The sequence below is a fragment of the Ixodes scapularis genome, unplaced genomic scaffold, assembly GCF_016920785.2.
Source record: "Ixodes scapularis isolate PalLabHiFi unplaced genomic scaffold, ASM1692078v2 PGA_scaffold4__175_contigs__length_147842914, whole genome shotgun sequence".
NCBI lineage: Eukaryota > Metazoa > Arthropoda > Arachnida > Ixodida > Ixodidae > Ixodes > Ixodes scapularis.
This window is the reverse complement of record NW_024609879.1, coordinates 146,464,070-146,489,595: the sequence shown is the minus strand read 5'-3', so window position 1 is coordinate 146,489,595 and position 25,526 is coordinate 146,464,070. Positions and strand designations below refer to the sequence as shown.

General features: G+C 46.1%; 1 protein-coding gene across 1 annotated transcript in view; it reads left to right on the top strand.

Annotated features, from left to right (window-relative positions):
* Positions 1–25,526, top strand: part of LOC8032064 (potassium voltage-gated channel subfamily KQT member 1) — a 72,451-nt gene that overhangs the window by 38,032 nt on the left and 8,893 nt on the right. The window contains exons 7-10 of the mRNA XM_040206722.1: positions 1,849–1,989; positions 17,970–18,080; positions 20,881–20,976; positions 22,249–22,362. Coding sequence (XP_040062656.1) covers positions 1,849–1,989; positions 17,970–18,080; positions 20,881–20,976; positions 22,249–22,362 — 462 coding nt within the window. The remainder of the gene's footprint in view (positions 1–1,848; positions 1,990–17,969; positions 18,081–20,880; positions 20,977–22,248; positions 22,363–25,526) is intronic.

Below are 25,526 nucleotides of genomic sequence, written 5' to 3'. Positions count from 1 at the left end.
ATGATTCCGGGATCAATGACAAGAGTACAAGGATTAAACAAAGAGCTGCCAAACCAACATACAGGGTGTCACAAGAAAAAATTTACGCGGTCTTTTTTACCGCAAAAATAAACTAGGCATCGCCGAACGCTCATTCTCTGCCCAAAGGTAGAGCTAGAGGTCACAACCAGATGCCAAAGTTTCAGCCCGATCCGATAACTTAATCAAAAGTTATAAGCGATTTTTTTAAAAGTTCAATGGGAAAATGGAGCCCATTTCCGCCTGTTTTCGGTTTCTGGTGCCATAGAGCCCCATGTGTTTGAAAACTCCGTCGGCCGCCATTTTCCCTGTGAAATTTTCAGAAAATCACTTATAACTTTTGATTAATTTATCGGATCGGGCTGAAACTTTGGCATCTGGTTGTGACCTCTAGCGCTACCTTTGGGCAGAGATTGAGCGTTCGGCGATGCCTAGTTTATTTTTGCGGTAAAAAAGACCACGTAAATTTTTTCTTGTGACACCCTGTATGTTGGTTTGGCAGCTCTTTGTTTAATCCTTGTACTCTTGTCATTGATCCCGGAATCATAATAGTACTTAAACAACTCCGCTATTTTCCGCTTTTTCAAGGAGACATTTGTATTTGTATTTGTATTTGTATTTATTTGCCCTTTTATTTTGGGGTGGCAGGGACAAAATGTGCATTAAAACACCTGACCCAGGTCCCGTACCCCATACAGGTTTCAGAGCGGTGCAGGTCTTGCAAGGAACACACAGTATATATACAAATGAAACACAAAAAAACATAACAAAAATAACGAGAAATATGTACATTTCTGACGCAATGATATGTCTGGAAGCATGAGCGTTCGGCGATGCCTAGTTTATTTTTGCGGTGCAAAAAACCGTGTAAATTTTCTTTTGTGACACCCTGTACTTTCGAGGAGCTCCGTACCTTGAACTTCTTTCTCCGAAATTGCGGGATGCGCCGTTGCTCGTCGGTTGGGAAAGAGAACTACGTGGACCTTCGGTTCTCCGGTATAACCTCCCCGACACCGGGGCACACGAGACTTATATGGCATCGATCCTCACATTCGCACGCACGGAACACACTATAGATTTTGTTGGCCAACAGATGCAGTAAATAAGCAGGCGTCTTCGCATTCCGAACGACGTTGCTCAATAGTGCACCTTGTAGATACTTTTATTAGAGCTAGAGCATCGCATTTCTAGCGGAAGCTCGTGCCGTCACTTCGAAGCATATGGATTAAGCACGTTCCCGCTGGGTCCGCTTTCCCGCGGTGTACGATCTTCTAAAACTCTCGCCTGCGCGGATTCGCCTGCAAATCCGCAAGTGTAAACGCGCCGTGATGTCTGACGTTGCATCGCATGCGAGCCGCCTGCAGTCTGATAAAGTTGCGACGTCACGTCGAGTAATTTTTTTTTTTAAATTAGATTTAGTTGGTACAACCAATGACGCTCAGACCGTATCAAACATGACGGCGCATAAAAAAAAAATTAAAAAAGCATTTCCCCGGGTTATCTGGAGTGCTTCGTCAGCGTCATTGCAAATGCTCTGTTGGCTCTCCTCGCTTGGTCTGGGAGCAGTGACAAAGCTGACACAACAAAACGGAGCGTGCAGGCTCAAGTTTCTAGACGGTGTTGTTCCGGCTCACAGCAGCTAAAACCAAAACTAATAACGCAATACTACTTTTTATTTTATAGGGTTTGAACGTATCACACGCTGTGTACCAAAGTCCATAATTTCATACGCGCTTTTTTGAGTAAAAACGAAAAGAATGAAAAACTAACTACGAAGTGAATATTAGAGGTAAGCGAACAACTAACTTCTCTATTTTCTTCTCGTTGCAGGAGCTCATCACAACACTGTACATAGGCTTTTTGGGTCTCATTTTTTCCTCGTACTTTATGTACTTGGCGGAAAAAGACGCCATGGGAATCGAAGGGAAGTCCGACTTCACCAGCTACGCCGATGCCCTCTGGTGGGGAGTGGTGAGTGAACACAGAAGGCGAATCCGCCATTTTCGATCTCATAATGGGGGAAACAGCGAAGCTGATTGAATTTCCTTCAATACAAATCCATGTGGATGTTTGTTTTCTTATGCAATCACGATGCCGCGGACACGCCGCTCGTACATCCATACAAAAGACATGGTGTTCACTGTAGACACGAGGACAGAATTATCAACGGTGCACTCTTCAACCATTTTCAAGCATGTTAACCTAATACATATCTAGGCATCGAACATCCTTGCAGACAGTTTTTGTATGATGTGTTGAAAGTGCCACGGCGCCTTATAAACGGTCGTTTATGACTCCATAATAAAAAAATAATAATAATAATAAGCGGCTAAGCGAGAACGGTCGAGGCTAGCTTGGTTCGTTTAAAGCTACGACGCCATTTTCGAGTTTCCGAAACTATACTGGTTTTCACCTCAAGAAAGAAGGACGTTCTGCGCATTGTTCGTTCGCCTCGCGAAAGAGTTCTGAGAAGATTTGGTTGTAGGAGGAAGAAGCGATGCTTTTGGCGTTTAAAACGTGTACGTTTTGATAAGATCACATTTGTCTAATCTTACATTTACCTACATATATGTCTTAACGCTCTACATAAATGGGGAAATTAGTAATTCTCGGCGAAGTGCCGCACATTTTCTACTACGGTTCTTAGGGTGAAACCGAGTATAGAACAAAACTCGGAGACGAACGAATACGTAGAAAGAGAACCACGGTTCCGCCCGCTCCATTAATTTACGTCCCCCGAGGCCCTCTCTTTGCGCTTTCGAAGGCTATCCTCCGTACACTCTAGTCCCCTCTGAGCGCAGTGCTCAAAGCTGCGAGCCCGTCCCCGCCAATCGCCTGCCTCTAGGACTCGTCCCGTGAGGCAGTCCTCGCGAAGCTCCGCAGTTGATCAGGACCCAAGTCACGTGACGCTGTGGGAGCTGGGACTGGGGCGCGGGGGTGGCTCGTACGCAGCTTGGGCTTCGTGGCCGAAAAGGGGACAATGGACAGTGTAGCGTCATCCATCATCCGAAAGCTCCTCGTCGGCCCTCCGTGTCGGACTCCGAAAACGAACCGCAAGTTTTCTTCTTTTCTTTTCTAAAGCGTAGAAAGTTTTGACATAAAACAAAGCAGGAATATAAATATAAAAGATTGAATGTTTCTTCTATGCGCAATATGAGCGAGCTTTCTCTTGTGTGTGTATGTGTGCGCAGCTTTTAGGCGCCCGTTTCCGGGTTAAGCGGCGTCGCCATCATCGTAACCGCGCGCGTTGCATTATGGGAAATTTTCCAGCTAAATTTAGCGAAGAAACGTAACCCGCTAAGTTTAGCGGCAAAATTGACGTCACGTGACCTGAACACCAATAGACCTATTGCTATATTACCCTAGGGAGCCTTCATGTGCGCTTTGTCCAAGCATCAAGGAGAACGCAGGGATTGGTGTTCCAAGCGCCGCACGTGCTGGCGTCAGCAGATGTAACTTTTCTAAAGCAAATACCTAGAACAAATGGCATCTTGCACGCGCGTTCGTCAACGGGGAAGGCGTGCCCGTGTGGCGCGTGAAACACCAATCTCTGCATTCGCTTTGATGCTTGGGTAATACAGCAAATGGTCTATTCAGTTTTCCCGCTGAATTTTCCAGGAAACTTTTTCTGCTAAATTTAGCGGGGAAAGCGGCGTCACGTGACCTCAACACCAATTAAGTTTCCCCGATAAATTTAGCGGGATATTCTCGCTAAAGTTTTTGCTAAATTTAGCGGGAATATTTCCCCGCTAAATTTAGCGAAAATTTCTTGTTAATGGGGAAAAGGAGGGGATGGGGAGGAGGTGCATGTCTTTCCCTCCGTTCCCTCCCCCTTCCTCCTCCTCCTCAAGTGCTGCGCTCTAATTCGGCATTACAGAGAATTGTAAACGTTTTTAAATTTTCGCTTTGTGCAAAACGGCGGACTTGTTAGTTTCTAAGAAACCACGCGTTAATATACGTACATAACCAAACGCGCTAGATCTTTTCGGTTTGACCGAACAACGAGGAGCTTGCAACGGCACATTTCTTTGCCGACTCGCAAGTTATTTGGGTCACCAACAACTTATAAAAACGAAGCGTGTGGTGAGTCCCGAGCATGCTATCATTGCTCCTCAGCCAATCAGGTTGCAGCAAAGCCGATCAAAATACTGAAAGACCAATCACGAACCAGAAAGCATGTGTCTCGTGAGCCACGCCCTTCGTTTGTTATTAGGCTGGGAGTAGCTACAGATGAATGGATACATTTCACTGTACGCGGGTCGCGACCATCTGGGGCTCTAAACTCGTCAAACACAAAGTTGGGGCCGAAAGTTTTTAGAGCCCATTGATACCACGACGGTGACTTCCCGCTTTTGTCGCCGCCGTTCAATACACTCTAAAAAACGTCTGTGCGTGTGCTTTCCCGCACAACACTCGGAGAACCAATCAGCGCAACTTTCGGAGGCAGCTCAGCGAATGACGATGCCGAAACATCTGTTTGGACCAAAAAACGCAGACTGAGTTGTGACATTAAGCAATGCAAAACGTCACGCTTGCATTGGTTAATGTCACAACTCAGACTGCGTTTTTCAGTCTAAACATATGTTTCGGCATTGTCATTCGCTGAGCTGCCTCCGTAAGTTGCGGTGACTGGCTCTCTGAGTGTTGTGCGTGAAAGTAGACGCACAAACATTTTTTAGAGTGTAGGCGCGCTCCGCAAACTCTTGGCTCCAACTTTCTGTTTCACGGGTTTAAAGCCCCTGGTCTACAACGGTGTTTAAAACGGCAATTCATTTCCATCGCGCGCTGGTGAAATATAGCGTACAGGAGGTCACGTACGTGCGCGTGTGAAAACAAAATTAAATTGAGTATGGAGCACCTAATATATGCCAGGAAAGATATTCTGATAACAAGATAATCCACTCAGTTCCACAACCGCCGCCCTGCTTCTACAGCCGTCATCTGTGCGTGCGTGTGTCTGCTTGCGTGTGTGTGTTCGTGTGTGTGTGTTGTGTGTGTGCGCGCGTGTGTTCCTCTGTGTGTTTGCATTTCTTTTTTTTTACGGTAGCACGTTTGCTACTCCGCAATGAGAGTTGATTAGCAACGCCATCTTTTTAGTCGGGAGTGATTTGCAAATGTGGTGAATACACTCTCGCGGAAATCGGTGACGACAGACAACACACACGTCGAAATTCCCTTTGAGTTTTGAAAGAAAAATAATCATAAAAGCATAGCTAAATAAATTTGCCACCTTTTTCCTGCTTCGAAAAAGCGGAGGCTCCGAGTTAAAAAGCTGAAACCCGAGAACGCCAGGTAATGAAAAATGCGGTCTCATTTCACGGGCACAAAACAATAATAAAAAATTTAAAAAATGTATTTTGGTTGTTTCACGTCGCTCCCGAGTGTCTCGCTGCCGATTGCTGATAATGCGGAAAGTATTTTCGTTTCAATCTCTTTCCGTTGGGTTGTTACAATCAAGAACTAAAAAAAAGGCTCTCTTTGGCCTTTCCCAAAATCCGTCAGCATGTCACGTCACAATCTGACGTCACGTGACGTCACCGTGCCGCGTGACGTGACGAAAAGTGACTCATGAAGTCACGTGATGTCATAGTTTCACGTGACGTCAAGATATCACTTAACACTGTGACATCATCGAGGCTACATGCCTTAAACACAAAATCCCTGACCGTGTAAATGCGATGCATTTGAAATGTTTCTCAACTATCACGCAATGCACCATTTTAATTTCTTTCGTTTGGCGGGTCTGCAAGATTAGCCTTCTTTTTTTTTCGTTGTTACTTTCTTCTACGCTTTGACTGGAAATTATTATAATGCAATTTACTTATAACTATAATGAGAAAAACTCGAAAAATTCAATCGTTATAACCGATTATCCTTGTATCTGAACTAGAAACTGATCGTTTCTAGTCTAGACAGTGATCGTTATAAGCGGTGCGTCGTTATATGCGGTGTCGCTATAAGTGTGTTGCACAGAACGTCGATCACAGCCATGCGACGTGCCAGTATGCGGTCCCATCAAAACGAAGTGAGAAAGTTCGGCACACTTCCTACGCGCGGGCGGTGATTGGCCGGTCGCAGTACGCGTATAAGAAGCGCAGGCTTCAATCAGCCAATCGCCATCAAACGTATGGTTTGCATGTGACGTCAAATATTGCACCATGCTGGGGGTCGTGTCTACTCGTTCTTACCGAAGAGAACAAATTTGGTTGCGCAAAAGGAATGCCGTGGAAAGGTACTCGCGCGCAGCGGCAAGGACCACCACAATTGCGCCTGATCGGGTGTCAATGCAAGGCATGTAAGTGTGCCGTACAATCAGACACGTGTCATCGACCGTACCTTCTCGCGCGAAAAATACGCCACGATCAGAGCATTTATTTTTCAATTATTGAGACACCAACCTTTTACAGCGGAGCTGTTGAGTGCTAGTTTCTTCAGGATCGTGTCCGTCCACACAGAAATGTCGACACAAAACTCTGGTTGCCGCCGTCGCTCATAGATGGCGGTAGCTGTCCAGAGTGCAGTGTTTGCCAGTTCTCTGCTTGCCGGCAACCTTTCCAGCATTTCCACTCTGGCTTGCCGACTTGCGGACGGCCATTAATTCATTCCCACCATGGTTCAGCTTCGCTGGTCTTCCTTCTTCACCAGAGGGACAAGGCTGAAGGTTTTTTTTTTTTCTTTCACACTTCGGACACCCTCAGAAAAAATACCGAAACCCTCCCCCATAAAAAAAAATACTTTTGTTAGAGATGGGATATTACATTAAAAATCTTAAACTAGAAAACAAAATAAAAAACAGTAAATGATCAGACGAGAAAAGACTAATCATGTCCAAAAGAAATCGATCCTGATTTGTTTTTTTCCAATAAACGTGTAGTCACCTGGACACAGGTTATGAATCTGCGCAGATGTTGAAGTTTGGCGGGTTTCCTTTTCGATTTCTTTTTACGTTCAACGCAAAACACGTTTGTCAAGATCTATATGTAGCTACCAAAGAGCTACCAATAAGTACAAATTATTTGCGTTCGTTTTTTTTTTTTTTTGCTTTTTATTTTAGTTGCTCGATATGAGACGCTCCTAACGTTTTAATAAAATCAAATATATAAGTCAAGGGTTCGGAGTTTTCGGTTTTAACCGATAAATACCGATAAGAGTACGCCGAATTAATTTTCGAAAATTCGGTTTTAACCGAAAAATGTCAGTTTTTAGGTTCGGCATTTTGGATTTAAACCAATAAAAACCGATAAAAGTACGTATAATCCATTTTCGAAATTTCTGTTTTAACAGGAAGATGTCACTTTAACGTTCCAGTCGTAACGCAGAGCCGTGGTGAAAAAGTGGATCGACAGTGTCTATTGAAACGTGTCCGAATGTATGAAATACATGGATGCCATCACGACGTTTTGGTTTAATCTGCGCATCATCGATCGGTACGTGAAGTCCGAAATGCCCCATGACTTCGCCACAGGCACGTAACCAGGATTTTGTTTCGGGGGCGGGGGGGCGTCCATGACAAAATGCTGTATGACGGGGCGGGGGAGAGGATGTCTCAGCAAAATGGAAGATTTCGGGGGGGGGGGGGGGGGGGGGGCCGGGCCCCATGCTACCCCCCCCCCCTCTCCCCTGGCTAAGTGCCTGCTTCGCCATGTACGAGCGTGTTTTCAAACTCGTTGTAAGGAAGACTGACTTGATGCAAGCTCTGCATGTTGTGTTGTGCTTCAAAACGTCGCACCGTGTCTCTTTTGGCGGTCACAATTGGTTGATAGGCCGATTTTGGCTCAGGCAGTGCTTCATGTCCTCAACCTGCCAGTGTCCAGTGTTAGCGTTGAGTGGAAATTCTCGAAGCTCAGGGTCATATTAACAGGAAAGAAAGAGGGCGCATCAACGAGGAGAACTTGGGAAAGTACATGTGTGTGTGCTATAATAAGATCACGTAACCCTGACATACAGACGGTGAAGTTCCATGTTTTTGGGGCATAGGCTTCATATCTGACTTGTTTGTACTTCTATATTTTTTTCTTGGTTCTTTTACAGTTGCACACATTTGGCAAATAAAGTGTCCATTTCTTTTTTTATGTAGATGTGCCGTTATTCTTTGAGGAAAATCAGATTTGGTGTCCGTTGGTGTTTGTTTTATATTCACCGAAAAAAGCCGATAAAATTTTGTGGGCATAAATATACGCCGAAAGAAACGAAAATTGAATTTTTAAATAAACACAAAAAAGTACGTCAAATTTTGAAAAAATAGAAACCGAAAACGCGGAACCCGATATATAACACATACATTCGAGTGCGTCAAAAATTTCCATTCGCGTTTTTTTTAAATTTTTTTTAAGGTTGTTTGTTTTAAAGGAGCTCCCGGGGAAGCTGGCAGGCCGTGGTGCTCAACGAACGGCTTTTATCCATAAAATAATCCCAGACCACTTTTTTTTTTTGTCAACCAGTTTTTTGAAAATTGATTTGAGGGGCGCCCTTCGGGGGTTTAGGAGCGAGTTATTTCACGGTCGAAGGGTATTCGTTTGTCGTATATATTCAAGACGGTCGGAACTATTTATCTTTTTGTGATGTACCCAGGTTTCGAAATAGTCTTCTACCCTAGTTACGCTCGCGCTCTTAACCGTAATTAAGCCAACGACAGCTGACTTAACCGCGATCGGCTCGAGTTCCACGGGGGAGGTAACTGTCATTGAGCCGCTAGCAATCATTAAGTTCAACTGAGCTGGCCTACCTGAGTTATACTCTATTTCACCTTATGATGTACCGCAGGAAAGGCTACAAGCGGGAGCTCCTAGGGTGCCTCAATGCCCCTTTGTTTAGAAGGCACCCTAAGAGACTCTGGGGCACATCTCGGCGGCACAAGCTCTCGTGCAGTAATTAAGGGCAGCTGCCAAGGCTATGAGCTCGCGCTTCAAGCCTTCACTGCGGTACAACAATGTGAATAGTGAAAAAAAAAAAAAGCTAGTGGGGGATTGTTTCAATATTGCTAAAGATGGCGGCGTGCCCCGCGTCGCCACCCTTGGCCAGCGCCAGCGAAACACTTACTATTGCGGAACATTGGGGGAAGCATCCAGAAAGTATCGTAGCCGCAAATATTGCCGGAAGAGGTATGATTCAGGGACAGAGGTGCCGCTATACTCCATTTCACTTTAAGGCTCTTTCACACAGACCCGTTTTCTTACGTTACGTTAAGAAAAGTCACCGGGAAACCTGTAGCGTGGCTACCAATTCAAGGAGATAGCCTGGCACGCGACGTTCGAGACACCCCCAGGTCACGACGGTCCTTGAAACTAGCATCTACAGAGACTATAGACCTTTTCCACAGGGGCGCCGCCATCTTGAATTGTCGTCACTTCCAGTATGGGCGAAAACGTAAATTTGCCGTTGCCACGCCAATAGAAGACATTTAGGATATAAGCCTAACCGTCACACATTCTCGTTTTGGCTCCACTCTATTTTTTTACTAGTTACAGGTTGAAACGTTTTACTATTTTGTCGTCGCCCATACTGGAAGTGACGACAATTCAAGATGGCGGCGCCCTTGTGGAAAAGGTCTATAGACTGCTCGCTTACAAAATGCTGGTTCTTCACCTGCTTGAATACGCGTCGGAAGTATGGACCCGGACATGAAAAGCCTAATCCTTGACCTAGAAAGCGACTGGCCCTGCGTTTCATTTATTCGAGATATCGCAGATGAGATTCGCCGACAGATGCGCTGTGTAATCTTCCGTTGCTTTAGTCTAGACAGGCAAATAAACGCTCGAAGCTTTTTTTCATGATAATTTCTGGTTCATTGCTCATTAACCAATCACGTCACCTAACCTTTCATCAATCCTGTATCACTCGTAACAAACATTCGCGTCACTTACAAAAGTTTTCGTTCAATAAAGATTGCTTTAAGTATTCCTTTTTTCCTCGTACGGTTCGGAACTGGAATTTGTTGCCAGAACATGTCGTTTCTTCTACCGATCTTGAATTATTCCCTTTCCAGCTGGACGCAACCTAACTATTGTTTTTTTCTTGATTTGCATTGTTTTTTTATGTTCCTTGCATTGTGCTTCGTTGTCGTGTTGCTTTACCTATTGCTTACAAGTGCAACTCGTTGACACTCTGTCAAAGTCCTAATCAGGACTGACAAAATGTCAAATAAAAAAAAAGAAACATAAAGTTTGAAGGTTCGTCGAACCAGTCAACCCCGAAAGTCGAACTAAAAATCCGGTTCGACAAAAGTTCGCGACATCAATACACATCACGCCGCTCAGGCCAAAGTTCACTGTAGCTAAAGCTCGGCAGGGTAGCCATTGTAATGTCGGTGCCGATAAGACTTTCATTGTGCCACTTTTGTTTGAATTCGTGTAAAACGTTCTGATCGTAATTTCTTTACTCTTAAACGAAAACAAACAAACAAAAAGAAGTTAATTTTATTTTGTTTTACGCGTTTATAATGAATGAAAATATTGCATATAGTTTATGTGTGTCGCTATTAAAAAAAGATAATGTGACATCCGTTTTGGTTTCGCTTTGGTTTCAACTGTGTGCCTTGACGCGCTGCTCAACTGGGGATGTTAGGTCAATGTGCCCTGTAACACCAGACAACTTAGTTCAGCTCAGTGACAGTTGGGGAATGTCAACGATCATTAGAATAACGACAGTTGAAAGCGCTAGTGTAAATAGGGTATTCAATAAGGTGTATTATACAATACGCGTATCTCAATTAAATCATATTTGTCAAACGACCCCCCCCCCCCCCTCCAAATTTTTTTTTTTAAAAGTAACATTTAGGAGTTGCCTGTACTGCCATAAGTCGTGAACAACTGCGAGGTAATTAGTCTCGCAGCACGCAAGTTGTGTGGCTAGCTTAAAAAAAAAGAAAAAAAAAAGAGAGACTAAACACTGACTTTAAAGTTACACACAGCGGCCTCTGACTACGTTTGGCCACATCGAAAATGTCCCAAAATCGTTTTCACACCTTCCGACAGGTAGCTCTGAACCTGGCATCGGATCAGAACCGCTAGCGGAACATTTTCCCGTTTCGATCTGGATGAGCATCGTACCGGCGTGCGGTCGTGTATCACTACTGCGTGGTGCACGTTAAAGACCCCAGGCCAGCGGTTATACTGCAGTGGCTAAATTTCTCATCTACAGCTGAGAGACAAGCTTTCCTTTGGGGCTGACTAACTTCCGGCTGTAGAAACATACACACAACAATTTTCGGATACTGGGCATTCGAAATAACAGAAAACATGCTAGCAAGCTGGTGAACTTTCAGTCTCGAAAACTCTAGATAGAGACTCAGGTTTTGGCCTCTGGTTTTCAAGATAGTAAATTAATTTTCGGTGATGCGTAAATTATTTTTGCTATAAAAAGGGGGAAAGAAACTTAACACATCCTAGCGACCAATTAAATTTTAACGTTCTATAACGCTCGAGATAGGTTGTTTAAACAGCAATGGTTTTCATTTGTATAGAAGATATCAAACAGCCGTTTTGGGGAGTGAACGGCCTATTTTTGTTCATTTTAGTGGTCAAACTAAATTGGTGCGTAAGTCACCTGAAATCGATTTTCCCGCAAAATTTAGAGGAGAAAGTGAATTGGTGCATAAGTGACGTGACATCAATTTACCTGCCCAACTTAGCGGAGAAATTGCTCTGGCTTATGCACCAATACAGTTTCCTCGCTAAATTTGGCGGGGAAATTGATGTCACGAGAAAAGCGGGTCACGTGACATCAACTTCCCCGTAAATTTATCGGGGAAACTGAATTAGTGTAAAGGTTACGTGGCGTCGATTTTCCAGCTAGATTTAGTGGGGATTACTGAATTGGATCTTTGAATTGGTAGGGTTTACATTTTAAAACATTAAATGCTGCCAATAAAGGGTTTTTGCTTTTCTTAAAGGGGGGGGGGGGGGGGGGCATTTGTACATTCTGGTGCTTCGCTAAAGCGTGACCGCGAGTGCGTCTCAGCTCGGAGCGTAGTGCAAAAGCTTGCGCTGCAGAACTGTCTGGGTTCAATTCCCACTCCCTGCCCGTTTCGATCTGGATCAATTTCGTACCGGCATGTGTTCGTGCGATGCACTACCACGCGTTGCACGTTATAAGTACCCTAGGTTTCCGGTTGTACTGCACTGGCCAAATTTCTCATCTACAGCTGAGAGATAGGTCACCGTTGAGGCGTACCATATACTCCTATATACTGACAAAGCCTGGCAGATCGCCACGAGAAGCGGCCGCCGAAACGGAAAAGGTGGAGCTGCACACAACGGATGAGAGGAGAGCCACGTGACTAGCGCCCCACTACGGCGAGGCGCCGAAACACACTTCTCCCGAGCGAACAAGCGTGCTTCGGGTCCTCGCCGCTGCAAAAGCTGTGCGCTGACGTCCAGGTTGGCCGAGAAATGCCTCTTAGTTGCTCTCTGCTACCAGATCCTCGCGCTCCAAATCTGCGGCCGGGCACTCTGTGGCTCTGTCATCGAACTGCCAAGTTTTGTGAGTATAGAGGCGGCTATGGGTGTACCAACTCCAAGGCTCTTTTCACGAGCACGCAAACTTTGTTTGCGCGTCAGCAAAAAACGTTTTCGCGTCACAAACATACTACAAGCAAAGCAATTTTTTTCTTCGGTACTTCGCGACAGAGACACGCTAACAAGCTGAGGGCTCGCTGCTATACGCAGCTTAGCTCACGCAGATCCAGCGGCTCCTCCGCAAGGCTCCGCTGACGCGCAAACTTTGTTTTTCACGCTCGTTAGCAGCTAATTGGGACAATCCAACCGTATGCGAAAACGAGAGTCGCTCCGCTTGTATCTAGAACTGTACTCGACGAGGACATGTTTTCCTGTTCGTCGTTCCACCGCTTCCGTGTCGTTCCGGTTTTACTTTGGTGGAACTTGCACCTTTTTTTTTTCTTTCCGTGCATTTGCCGGCTTCTCTTTGGCGTGCAGAAAGCTTGTCCGTCTTGCCAGTTTGTCTAACTACTCGAGACGTTTTATTTACTTTTTATACGTTTTATTTGATGTGTTGAGTATTTTTTTCTGCACTGAGAAGCGGCTCCTTTTCGAAAGAATAAAGAGATGTTTTTTTTTTTCTTTTTTGGTATATTTTCTTTCCGCTCATCACATCATCACGAGTATAAAACAGAAAAGAAGAAAACGTGCGTATAACACGTTTTGAAAAGCATTCGGAGCTTTCTAATTTCTAAAACTCGATCGGAATGTGCCAGATAAAAATTTCATTCAACAGCGGCTAAGACTAAGAAAAATTCGATTACACGGCCCTCACTTGCAGCTAACATCCGGCACAAATGAGAATATTTGACACTCCGAGCGATTCAACTTAATTAATTTCGATAAAAGCACGTGCGCCGATGGTATTTCTTTCTTTTTTTACATTCGTGCCGAGTCCATGGCATTTTCTTGTCGCTTCACATCCAGTGTGAATCATGGAGCAAGAAGCACTAATATAATGAGCAAAAGCCAGCCAGAACGAAATAATACAACACAACTATAGTGACCGTTTTCTTGATCCCCTTTGACTTTCAAACATCTGGCACAAATGGGGACGTGAGGAGCGCCCAATCGTTAATTTAATTACCTTCAAAAATGACACGCACGCAGGTGAATGAACGTTCGTTTCTCTACATCGTAAATAATGCACGCACAATTTTGCGGCAGGATACGCAAGATTAGAGCGCAGCTCTCGAGGTATTCTGATTTTGCGACATACCGTGCTTTCTGCACCCTCCTCGTCCTTCTTCCCTCCTTCTCTTCCGTACCCTCCCCTGCTCCTCCTGCGTAACCTCCCCTTCTCTTCCGTACCCTCCCCTGCTCCTCCTGCGTAACCTCCCCTTCTCTTCCGTACCCTCCCTTGCTCCTCCTGCGTAACCTCCCCTTCTCCTGCGTACCCTCCCGTCCACCCCCGGCTACGCCGACGCCGCAAAACACGGGAACGAGCGCCTAGGAGCTGCGCTCTAAAAAGAAAAGGCATTTACTTTTTCGTAGGTCGACGCACCACTTTTGAAGCCCTCGACCAAGCGCAGTCTCATTAATGAAATGTTGGCAACCGCTCTAAAACTCTTCAATTTTTTTTCCGCGTTCTGTGCACTAGACATTAAAAAGAAAATCTAGAGTTTTTAAATTTCCTGGAAGCACTTAGGTAAGCCAATCGCTGCCACAGACTGCAGCGACTGGCTCTGCAGACTGCTTTACGGGAAAGTAGACGCTCTAGAATTTCTTAGAGTATAATACAGGGGCAGAGAGATCAATTTAGAACGTGTATATACAATCCGTTTCACATTAGGTTTGTCCGCCAGCCATCGCCCTACACGATTCAATAGAACCAACAAAGCAGCGCGAAAAAGTGCATCGTCACTGCGCTCGTAGTCTTTGTACGTCTGCTGTCACCAGCTAAACCAATCACGCACAAGAACAAAAAAAAAAAAATTCAGGAGGACATTTAACACTGCTTACGTGTAGGAATGCGAAAGCATTCGTATACTTAGCGTATTCCTACAAGCTGCGCGCTCCGCCATCGTCTGCAGAGGCCAGCCGGGCAATCTCTGCGGATCTGGAGAGCGGCGGGTGTGCGCGGCTGCGGCGGCGAAAGGGAGCAGCGCCGCTCTCTGGGGTGGCGTTCCTTGCAACTATACGGCGTGCCTGCCGCGTCGCAGCCATTTTAAAGGACACATGCAAAGGAAAAAAAACATTTTTTTTAAACAGCTTAGATGGGAAAAGGATGTCATAAAACTATTTTACAACGAAAAAAAAAAACATTTTAGAGCTATATTTACGGTGCTATACGATTTTGTAGTTGGCGCCCGCGGGCGCCGCCGCTGGTCACGTGGTAGGCCCGGGCGTCGCCGCGCTGCGTCGCCGCCGCCGCAAATCACGCTGCCGCCGCACGCTGAGCGTTGTGCGAACGCCGCTTCAACGCGTTTCTCCACCCTGCCGTCGCCTCCACCGCACAAGTTCATCTGCTTCGGTGCGCCGCCGCCGTCGTCTGACCAACGCACAGGTCTATCACGTCTGCTTGCGCTTTTTCAGGAGTTTCCTTTGGGCTCTAAAAGTTACCTATTAATCTTAGTTTTTTGTTATACTTCAAACAAAAATGAATTAGTTACTTTTAGACGCCATACGAAGCTTCCGAAAGAGCGCAAGCACCACGTGATAAATGAGGGCCAGTCACGTGATAAATAAGGGCCACTTGTCCGCGGCGCCGGCGGGCGCCAACTACAAATTCGTATAGCGCCGTAAATATAGCTCTAAACATTTTTTTCTTCGTTGTAATATTGTTTTATTACATCTTTTTTCCATCTAAGTTGTTTAAAAAATGTTTTTTTCCTTTGCATGTGTCCTTTAAGAGCCGTTTCGCGGGGGGAAGTTCTCTTCCGGTCTTCGCCTCCACGAACAACGCCTTCCCGGCTCCTTAGGGCCAGTTAATGCTTTCGCATTAAAAACAAGCGGAGAATCACGGCGCATTTAGAGTGCGCGATTGGTTTATAGCCGTCGATAGCAGACGCACAAAGACGACCGTCGTGGCGATGCAAATTTTGCCGCTGCTCGATTGGCTCATTCGGATCTCATATATATGGTGTTTGTTCGCTGTGGTCGGACTTGAAGACGCAATCGCACGGCTCATAACATCGTACAAAGGACGCCTTGTGTTCACCGCACACATTAGAGAGTATTAGGGAGTTTTAGAATAGCGCACGCTAAAGCTTTGCGTGCGCAAAGAATAGCGTCGTCGCCACTGCGCATGCTCCGAACGCAAACCAGGTTTTGCGCTTTGCGTGCGCAATTTTAGCGTGCGCTATTTCTCGGAAATAGCGTGCGTACGCAAAGAGTCTTTGCGCTTCTCCTAGGAGGATTCGTGATGAGAAGTTGGCTAAATCCAAGACGAGCACAGTTAAAAAAACATGGCGGCTTCCAGGATTATGTCGGCGGCTGCTTTGGCGGCGTCGTGAGTGCGACGTCGGCGGCATCCTCGCGACTGCGATTTTCAATACGGGACGACATTGTACTCGGTTCGACAACGATCACCGGCAACTTGATGCTTGCGACGCGCGAACATTTCACGGCGAAGGTATGATGTGCGAAGGTCAGTACACGAGACCTCTCTTGCCGAGGCGACGCAAGCCGACACGACCGCTCAACCGCTCGCGTCGCGTTCTGATGTTTAAGCAAATTAAAATGCTACTCTGGACCAAAAAACTCGTTTTTTTTTTCTATAGTTACAGCATTTCGTGTGTAAAATAAAAATTTTTACTGTATCTTGGTGGCGTCGCAAGCGCGAGATGCTTGGGCTTTTGCGTCGCGGCGGAGAAACGCTATTCTAAAACTCTCTTGCGTCGCGTGCGCTAATACAAGCGCTAAATTTAGCGCTAGCGTGCGCTAAAATTGCGTACGTTATTCTAAAACTCCCTATTAGCTTACCGCCTACCGGGCGACCGGGGGGTTACCGCGACCGTCACTGCAGAACTGCGCATGCGCCAATTATGCCACGCTACTCGGTTTACCGCGTTTACCGTCAATGGCGACTGCCGGGCATCGGCTCCGACGGCCGGCGTAGACTAATCACTTACTGTTTTGGAATGGCGGGGGAGGCGTCTAGAAACAATCGTCGCACCACATAACATGGGAAAGGGCAAGTGAAGCGGCTCTGGTTGGCCTATAAAAGCTTTCGCCTACCCGAGGTCCATAGCAAAAATCCGGGCTTCCATGGCCGCCGGACAGGCCGGTTGAATAGATGGATGGTAACTGCTATGCCCCTTGTTTCGGGCGGCAACCTGAGCCACTTAGCCGACATTAGAGACTGGTGCTGATGGCAATGGAGCTGCGAATGCAAACAAGCAGCGTACAGGATGATGCTGTCTGCTTGCATTCGTGGGAGAACGGTGGCCGAGTGGGCTAACGCACCACAGCTCGGACCACGTGTAGCGAAAGCTCGCGCTGCAGAACTCAGAGCACTGGGTTCAAATCCCCGTCCCTGCCCGGTTCGATCTGGACGAGCATCGTACCGGCTGCGTTCGTATAACCATGACTGGTGGTGCACGTTAAAGACTCCAGGTTTTCGGTCGTACCGCACTGGCCACACTGCCCATCTACAGCGAAGAAACAGTATCGCCAAATTCAGGCAGACTAACCTCGCGCTGTGTAAATATTCACACAACGACCAATTTCACTTTTTCTTTTGGCTTGACCACTATAACTACTCGTAATGCGGAAAATATTTTTTAAAAGTGGCTTTTTATGCGGCATTTGTCCAAATAAATGTACCGCTTTAAAAACGAACCACGCCGGTATTCACTATCATCATCATGACTTTTTCCAGCCGTTGGAGAAAGAAGAAACTTTCATAGGCGCGGTCAGGCGCGGTTACGGTATGCTAAAACGTTCTTTACCCACTACGCTCTCGGTCCGGTACCGGCTCGATGGTCGCGGTCGCGGTAACCCCGGCGGTCGCCCGGTACGCGGTAAGCTAAAACTCTCTATTAACGACGGAAGTGTGCTTAAACGCGCCTCGAGCGAGTTCGCATAATGATTTGTTTCATGTATGTTTCGAACATGTGGTCTGCAGTCAGTTTTTTGTGTGACCAATGTCTCCGTCGTACAAGGAAGAAACGCGCCCAGCTGGGAGTTTTAGGGGGAACCGTTTTTGGGGCCCATCCGATACGGCACGGTGTGCCCTCCGGTACGCAGTGCGCATGCGCTACTGCAGAAGATAGGCGCAGTCCGTACCGAAGGGACCATCATACCGCATCGGATGGGCAAAAACGGTTCCCTAAAACTCTCTACTGTCGGCACACCGTCATTTGTATAGCGAGCGCGGCTTTTTATGTGAACCGCAATATACACATATGGCCACGATGCTCGCCTTTTGCAATGCCGGAGTGGGAAGGAGACATCAAAGGCTTAAGCAACGCATCCACTGGTTTTTAACATTTTCTTTTACTTTTTCAATTTTAGATTACAGTGACGACAATAGGGTACGGTGACACAGTTCCGAGGACCTGGATGGGAAAGATCGTGGCCTCCTGTTTTTCCGTCTTCGCCATCTCGTTCTTCGCTCTACCCGCGGTGAGTCCTCCGTCGTCACGTGGTGCGTCCTCTAGCCTAGTATATAGGTTCACGCTTCTTACTTTGCGGATTCGTTCGTCGGCGTTCCTGTCGGCTAAAGACAGTGTTGGGAAGTACTTTAAGTACATTGTACTTGCAGTACTACTTCAAGTAGGTTTATGAAACTTGTACTTTACTTGAAGTAGATTCTCTGAGTATGTGCTTGTACTTTACTTAAAGTTTTTGTTGTTTTTTTTTCTGGCGCTTTTCGAGGAAAGTACAATTTCCGACTTCAGAGTAGGTTCCTCAAATTTGGTTTCGTTAAATTTGTATCACGAAATGATGCGACGTCAACTTCGAAGAAATACTGGGAGAGATATTTTACTCTCACCAGAAACGTGAGCAGACGATGCATCGCTCCGTTTGTTCTGGGGGCGGCTTTGCAGTAGCTTTTTGAACTCTCGCTATTTCTCGGTAGGTCAGCGCAAACGAGGAGACTTACAATATTAGGAGGGCAGATTCAATTATAATGTAGCACCTGAGACTGTGGTGGGGAAAAATTAAACTTTTCAAGTCGAAGATAAAGACAACAGAGAACGCCACAATGTTTTGAGACATTCTGTTTTTTTTTTTGTTTTTTTTTCTATTCATTCGAATTGAAAGTTCCTTAATTTTTTTGCACCCCAATCTCAGATATCACATTATAATTAATTACCACCAGCTCGCTTGCACACTCACTGTTTTGGTTTGTTTGTTCTTTTTTCTTTTTTTAATAAAAGAGAGGACACTATTCTATGAGAGGATTGCTTGCGGAACCTACGGGGCTGATGTCAAGTCCTCTGCTAGTACATTTAGCCCCTTTCGGTCAACAAACCAGTGCAAGCGCCACCAAATTCAGAAGCGGGACTCGTGAATTTGGCTCTGTTCCTGAGAATGACTACTCTTGGCCATTTGGTTTTATCAAATATTCGCCGCAGTTTTTGAAAATAGGTCATGCACCCCGATTACCCCCTGCGCAATGCATACCAGTTAAAAAATCACTGTATAGGGGAATGAAAGGGCATATTAAAGTTTGTTTAAAAGTACTTGTACTTTAATTAGAAGTACATTGTATTTATAGTACTTTACGTTAAGTATACATTGCTTCCAGTGTAAATACTACTTTTACTTGAAGTATACATAATTTCTCATTTCTTTTGTACTTTACTTCAAGTACTTTTTAGTTGCACTTTACCCAACATTGGCTAAAGACGCAATGTGATTGGCATACGGAGCGATAATGAGATTTGAGAGCCACGTCACGCCCTTCGTTTCTTAAACTCTCGGCGAGTGTACGTGGCAAACGGAAGACGATCGTAGGAAATGGAAGGTTCTTAGAACGCCTTCGCGTGAACGTGCTAATAAACCTAACAAAAAAGAACTAAATGCGGTCAATTCCGGCAGACAGTGCAGCATTTTGTTCTTGAGTTTGAGTATATCAATCCGATACCTCCGATAATGATACGCAATACTTTGTCCGCACCCTCGATATACGTATTGTATCGTTATCGGGCACCGTTATCGGAGTATTCGGAGTGATTCACTCGAACCCTCCTATTAGAGAGTTTTAGTAGTTCTTGTTACCGACCTCACAACGCACAGAGAGCAGACACACTCTTAGTATCCAAGACAAAACACAACATACACACCGCGCTGATGACTGATGATGACAGAGCGGTATGTATGTTGTGTTTTGTCTTGAATACTAGTGTGTGTCTGCTATGTGTACGTTATGAAATCGCTGCTATGTTCGACCAACTCGACCGAGCTCCAGTTTTGACAAGATTAGTAGATTGTTCCGATACCTCCGATAACTATACCCGATAACAATACGATGCATGCTCAAGGGCGGCGGCGGAGTATAAGATTTCATTAGCGGAATCGTCGGAACGATCTACTAAAGCTTCCTATTAACAAAACCCTTATGTCTACTTTCTTATTGCACGCGGAAGATATTACTATAGAGACTGATAAATAGAAAAAACAAGACATATGCCTTGTTACCTTCACCCTTTTTGCTTTGTGATTAGATATAACGAGCCTTTCTGAAGCTGGAAGTATTTCTCGTCAATAGAGAGCTTTAGTAGATCGTTCACGGGACTCTTATACCGACACCCGACGCTCCGCCGCCTCCTTTGTGCCATCCATCGTATCGTTATAGGGTATCGTTATCGAGGGTGTCGGAGGTATTAGAGAGTTTTAGTAGATCGTTCCGATACCTCCGATAGCCCCGATAACGATACTATGCATGCGCAAGGGAGGCGGTGGCGGAGTATCGGGTATCGTTATCGGAGTCATGGGAACGATCTACTAAAACTCTCTATTGAAACCATCGACTCAAACTCTCTACTATTAACACCTCAGTTCCCCAAGACATCGTTCAGAATGGGAGTTGCCCATATACGACCGAGACAAGAATGTATGTACATATTCAGTTTGTCCACGAACATATGTTTTATTTAGCGAGTTCTCCCTATTAACGGAACCTCGTATTAACGAGACGCGAATGCAGTGTCTCGATCCATCGTTTCTTTGAAGCTTCGTCAACATTCGCTACACTCGTATTGAAAAGTTCTCAACCGAAATTATATTTCTGCCCGGAAACGCTTTCATGAGCAGCTCAAAAACCCGAATAAGTGAAAGAAGAAAACAAAAATGGTTATGCGGGCTCGATATAGAGTATAGGTTCGCGCTGCGGGCGCAGCAGGGTAAATAATGAAGTGGCGGTACTCCAAAGGAGACCGTTCGTCTTGTTTTTTCTTCTTTTCTTTCTTGCTTCCAGGGTATTCTCGGTTCCGGTTTCGCATTGAAGGTGCAGCAAAAGCAGAGGCAGAAGCACTTCAACCGGCAGATCCCGGCTGCCGCTACTCTCATTCAGGTAGCCGAGCGAGCAAACACGGTGCCCTGCTGCTTGAGTGGAATTTTTACCCCAAATCGGTCTTATGCACGCTCGACAACGACGAAGCGGAGTCTCTGACGACAGCAGACGATCAAAGTGTACGCGGACTTGCGTGTGCTTCAACGGCTCTCAAATTGTGGTTTCAAAAAGAAAAGAATTATTATTTTTTTTTTTTTTTGCGGGGACAATTTTTGCGAGTGTATTGCGTAGCAAATACAGCCTGGTAATACAAAAACTTGTCTGGGAACACAGTCTGAGGCGTGTGTTTTTTTTTTCATTCGTCATGTCACCTTGGTAATACAAAAAAGCTTTCTCCAGACATGTTTGAAGCGTACATATGCATAGAGCAAACGTCCTTCAAATCTGCTTGAGGCGTATCCGCTGGCAACCATGTTATCACGTCTGCAACAAACACCGAGTCTTAAATAAGCTACGCTTCAGAGTAACGACGCTTGGCGCCATATTGGGGCTTAAAATCATGGTTGCCAATTACCTGAAGCTTTTTCTGAAACCACAGGAAACGTTTTTCCGCCCTCAACAAATGTTTCAACAGTTCGCGATAAAGAAAAGCAATATTACATGAGCTTCCTAAAGGGAATTCAATGCTGAAGAAGTCGCACTTCGGAATCATGACGATCGGCGGTTGCGTCTGCTCTGCACAAGAATAAAAATGGCGGCGCCCACAACAATGTCGAGGAACAGAGTGCCGTTACTCTAGGCGCAGCTCATTTAGTAGCTCTAGCATGCACGCATTGTCAGCAGTGTCACTGCGGCTTAAATTAGTGCTTGATTTTTCGAAGGAAGCAAAGGAAAAATGATCATTTTGGGAGGCGGTTATTAGTTAACAATTAATCGTGATTCGTCGGGATTCTCAGTGTAGTATCAAAGATTCGAAATCAGACGATCCAAAATATTGCTTCAAGTTGCACTGTTCACACCCCCATTTGTTTTTATATATTTTTTTTTTAATTATTGGCGGGTTTCCAATTAGGTCCCTTAGGTTAGTTACTCCAACAATAACTTGGCGAAACAGTTGTAGTTTATTTAATGACATCATTCAATTGTAAGGGGGGAAAATATCCCCTGTGATTTCTTGTTTGCGCTAACAGTGTGAACATTTGTACATACCTCTAAAGTAACCATATGTTCCGGATTTTTTAAGCTGCATATTCAAAATTACTGACTTGTTGTGAAAAATAAGGTTCTTGAACACTACGCAGATTCGTGACTGACTATTTTTTCCCCCCTAAGTGTCTCTGGAGGTGCTACGCTGCGGAGAAGACGTCTCATTGCGAGGCGACGTGGAGGATCCACATCAAGGAGTCGAGCCACGGTGGTTTTAACTCGGGAACGCCTCTAAGTCGGGTGAGCAGCGACACCTTGCGTCACCCGTCGAAGACCGTGACACCATGTAGTCCTCGTTTTATTTTTATTTTTTCTCGCGCCACAGTGTGTGGGTCGATGTGTTGATAACAAATCGGTACATCTCGATAACACCACGGAAACATAGTAACGCGGTAGGTTATAATCAGCCAATTATTGCTTTGATGTCGAGATTTAGACACCTAAAGTTTAACCTACCTTTACATTGTATAGTCTCGCCTTTCTGTCTGTTGTATAGATTTTGAGCGCGAACGGTGCACACAGCTCCTGTGGTCCCACATCTGTTCATCACGGTCCTCAATCCACAAGGTGGGAACAAGGAACCGGAACATCGCAGCCTGCTCTGATTAGACTGCGGTGAACACTGACCAATAGCAGCAGGAGGTGACGTTGCGGTCCTTTGGTCCCGCCATGTAGATTAGAAACCCTCGGGTGCGCATGCAGCAATATGCTATGTCTAGCATTTTCAAAGCAAGATATAGATGAAGCGATTATGCTGCTCCAGCAAAATCGGGCGCCATCTAGCGGGGGAACCACTGAACTGGCCGGAACAGGTCCTTTCGCGATTTCGGATCGTCTCTTGCCGCTTCCGTGATTCCATGTTGTCAGCGGTTGGCGCGAGGGAGTAGATGTCCCGGCGACTCCGCCTTCAGCGTGCTGCCCAGGTCGCTCTGTACGCAACCTACGGAAACGCGTGAGCCAGACATTTGCGTTTATCAACGTTCGTCAGCATCGTGGAAGGACAATAGGCAGTCCTTTCGTTGCTTCACCGAAAATGGTCAAGCCTCTGAAAGCGCGCTTACGCCAACCCATTCAGGCTTTGCCTTCAATGAGGGCAGTTGCCTGCTCTCAAGCTCCCTCACTAGCACATACTCTGAGTCGAGCCGAACGGATGGGTGTGTGCGCTAAGTTGTGGGCAACCTGGCGATTCCAAGCGGTTGGCCCAGGCTGCCCCTCCGACAATCATGAGTGGTCATCTTGACCACGAGGGGGCCAAGGGCAACTGGCCACGCGAGCGGCGCTCCGCCGCTGATAAAGGGCCGTCGCAGCGGATGCGCGGGGGCTGTTGGGATCGCGGCGCAGGCGATAGCGCTCGTTAAATGTGTACGTGTTGTTGAACCGGTGTGCTGTGTCATTCTCCGAGACGGGTAGCAGCAAGGGAAATCCCACAAAGTGCATCCTGCCCATCTCGTCCAGACTAAAATCACTGGATCCTGGGAAAGTATCACCAAGCTCCCCGTATGGTCACCATTTTCGTCCGTGAAATGAGCAATTTCTCCTTGACCTCTCCGTCCTTGGTGAGCCGATCTAAGTTGGCTGGTGAAGGGTAGCTTTATGAAGGCGTTTCTTGTATACCGAGATTTTGCTATCCTCACACCGGCGAAACAAGCGTACATCTTCGTACCACCACCACATGCTGTGTCGGTGCTTGGAGGTACTAAAAAATAAGTTTGCTGTTTTGAAATACGCATGAAGGACAATATAATTGTAAGAGATCTGTCGAGATGGGCATGATTGATAAGTTGATTGCATACACAGTGCCAAGGACCCTTATATTGGCGAGGAACGCTTCCAGTACGATGATGCTTCATGATGATCTTGGCGCGACTGGTGTGGAACGACCCTTTGGAGGCTTCGAAGATTTAAATGGACCGAAATGGCGATTTTCATTGCAACGTACACAGGCCATCGCCTTGCGAGGTTTGGGTCGTCTGTATGATAGTATCTGTTTGTGTCCGCCAAGCAGGTAGGGAAGGCAAAGGCGCTACGTTCCCAGGATCTAGTGACTTTAATCCAGACAAGCTTCCATCGCGTGCTGCGGTGAGTGCTTCAACATTCGTTCTGAAGATTACGACGTCGTTTTTTGTGATGGTGTCAGCATTTATAAACATACTGACTGTACTAGGTGTCCACGCTCTGAAAGAAGCCTAGTCAACGAAAGAGTGCTACCGTCCTGCTCGACTACGCCCACTACATGGATCCAGATGAATAGCCTACCAATCTGGCTGCTACTCTGACCGCGCTGCTTTCGAAACTTGACCGGCTGATAGCTGCAGTGACGTCTCTGGAGCTCGAAAACGCTGCAATGAGCCTGAAACTAGAAATTAATAATTCGTTGGTCATAAAGCGCTTGGACCTCGTGAACATAAACCTTGCGAAAGCACTCGACACTTTGTTGACCATTCAACCAACAGGGCCAGGCCGTTCCAGTGTGACGAATAATACAACGAAGAAAGCGAGTGATGAAGCGCCATCTGTTTGTCGCAAGGATGCCGACAAGCCAACGATAAGCAACGAGGACCACAGACCTCCCGGACAGTTCACTTCTGCTACCCCTACGCCTCCAACGAACTCGGATAACGTCAGTCCCTGCTTTGTTGAACACAATTAGCCCGAAGGCGACTGGAATGGAGTTCGACGCCGGCGGGAGGAAGAAATACGTGGTGGTGTCAGCAAGTCAACGACCCTGAGCACCGTTTCCCGGGGTCCAGCCCGGAAAGCATTGTTCGTAACAAGGACGAACCCAGATACAACCGCAGAAGACATCTAGCAGTTTGTGGCTGACGTGGTGAAGGGCGATACGTTCGTCAAAGAATGACAAGCAAGTTTTCTTCATAGTCGTCTGGTCACGTCTCACTAAGTGCCGAAAAGTTTGATAGTATCAACGTCCCCCTAGCGTGGCCTGAGGGGTGTCTTTTTCTTCAGTTTTGAGGTATACTAAAAACCGACGAACTTGCAAATGTAGACACGGGAGAAGCTCAAAACTTTATCGATCCACTACCAAAACGTAAGGGGCGATACGTTCTCTGAAAGGACTGTGCTTTCAGTCTACGATGTCTATTGTATTACAGGAACCTAGCTACTAAGTCATATCTCATCTTTTGAATATTAGGGCGAAAGCCTTATATGTCCCATTACAGGAAAAAGCGGCGTCGGTGTTGTGCCCGAGAGATGGCCATAAATATATACAATATCAAGCACGCGCCGCTCAAGCTTAAAGCGGACGCGCCCCGGAAATAAAACACAAAGATAAGCACAGCAACGCAGATGCATCGTCAGAGAAGCCGTGGAGCCGGCGGGGGCGCTGCGCATGCGCAGTGGGGGAGCGTGACGTCACCGCCAGAGCGCCGTGTGCAAAAGGAAGA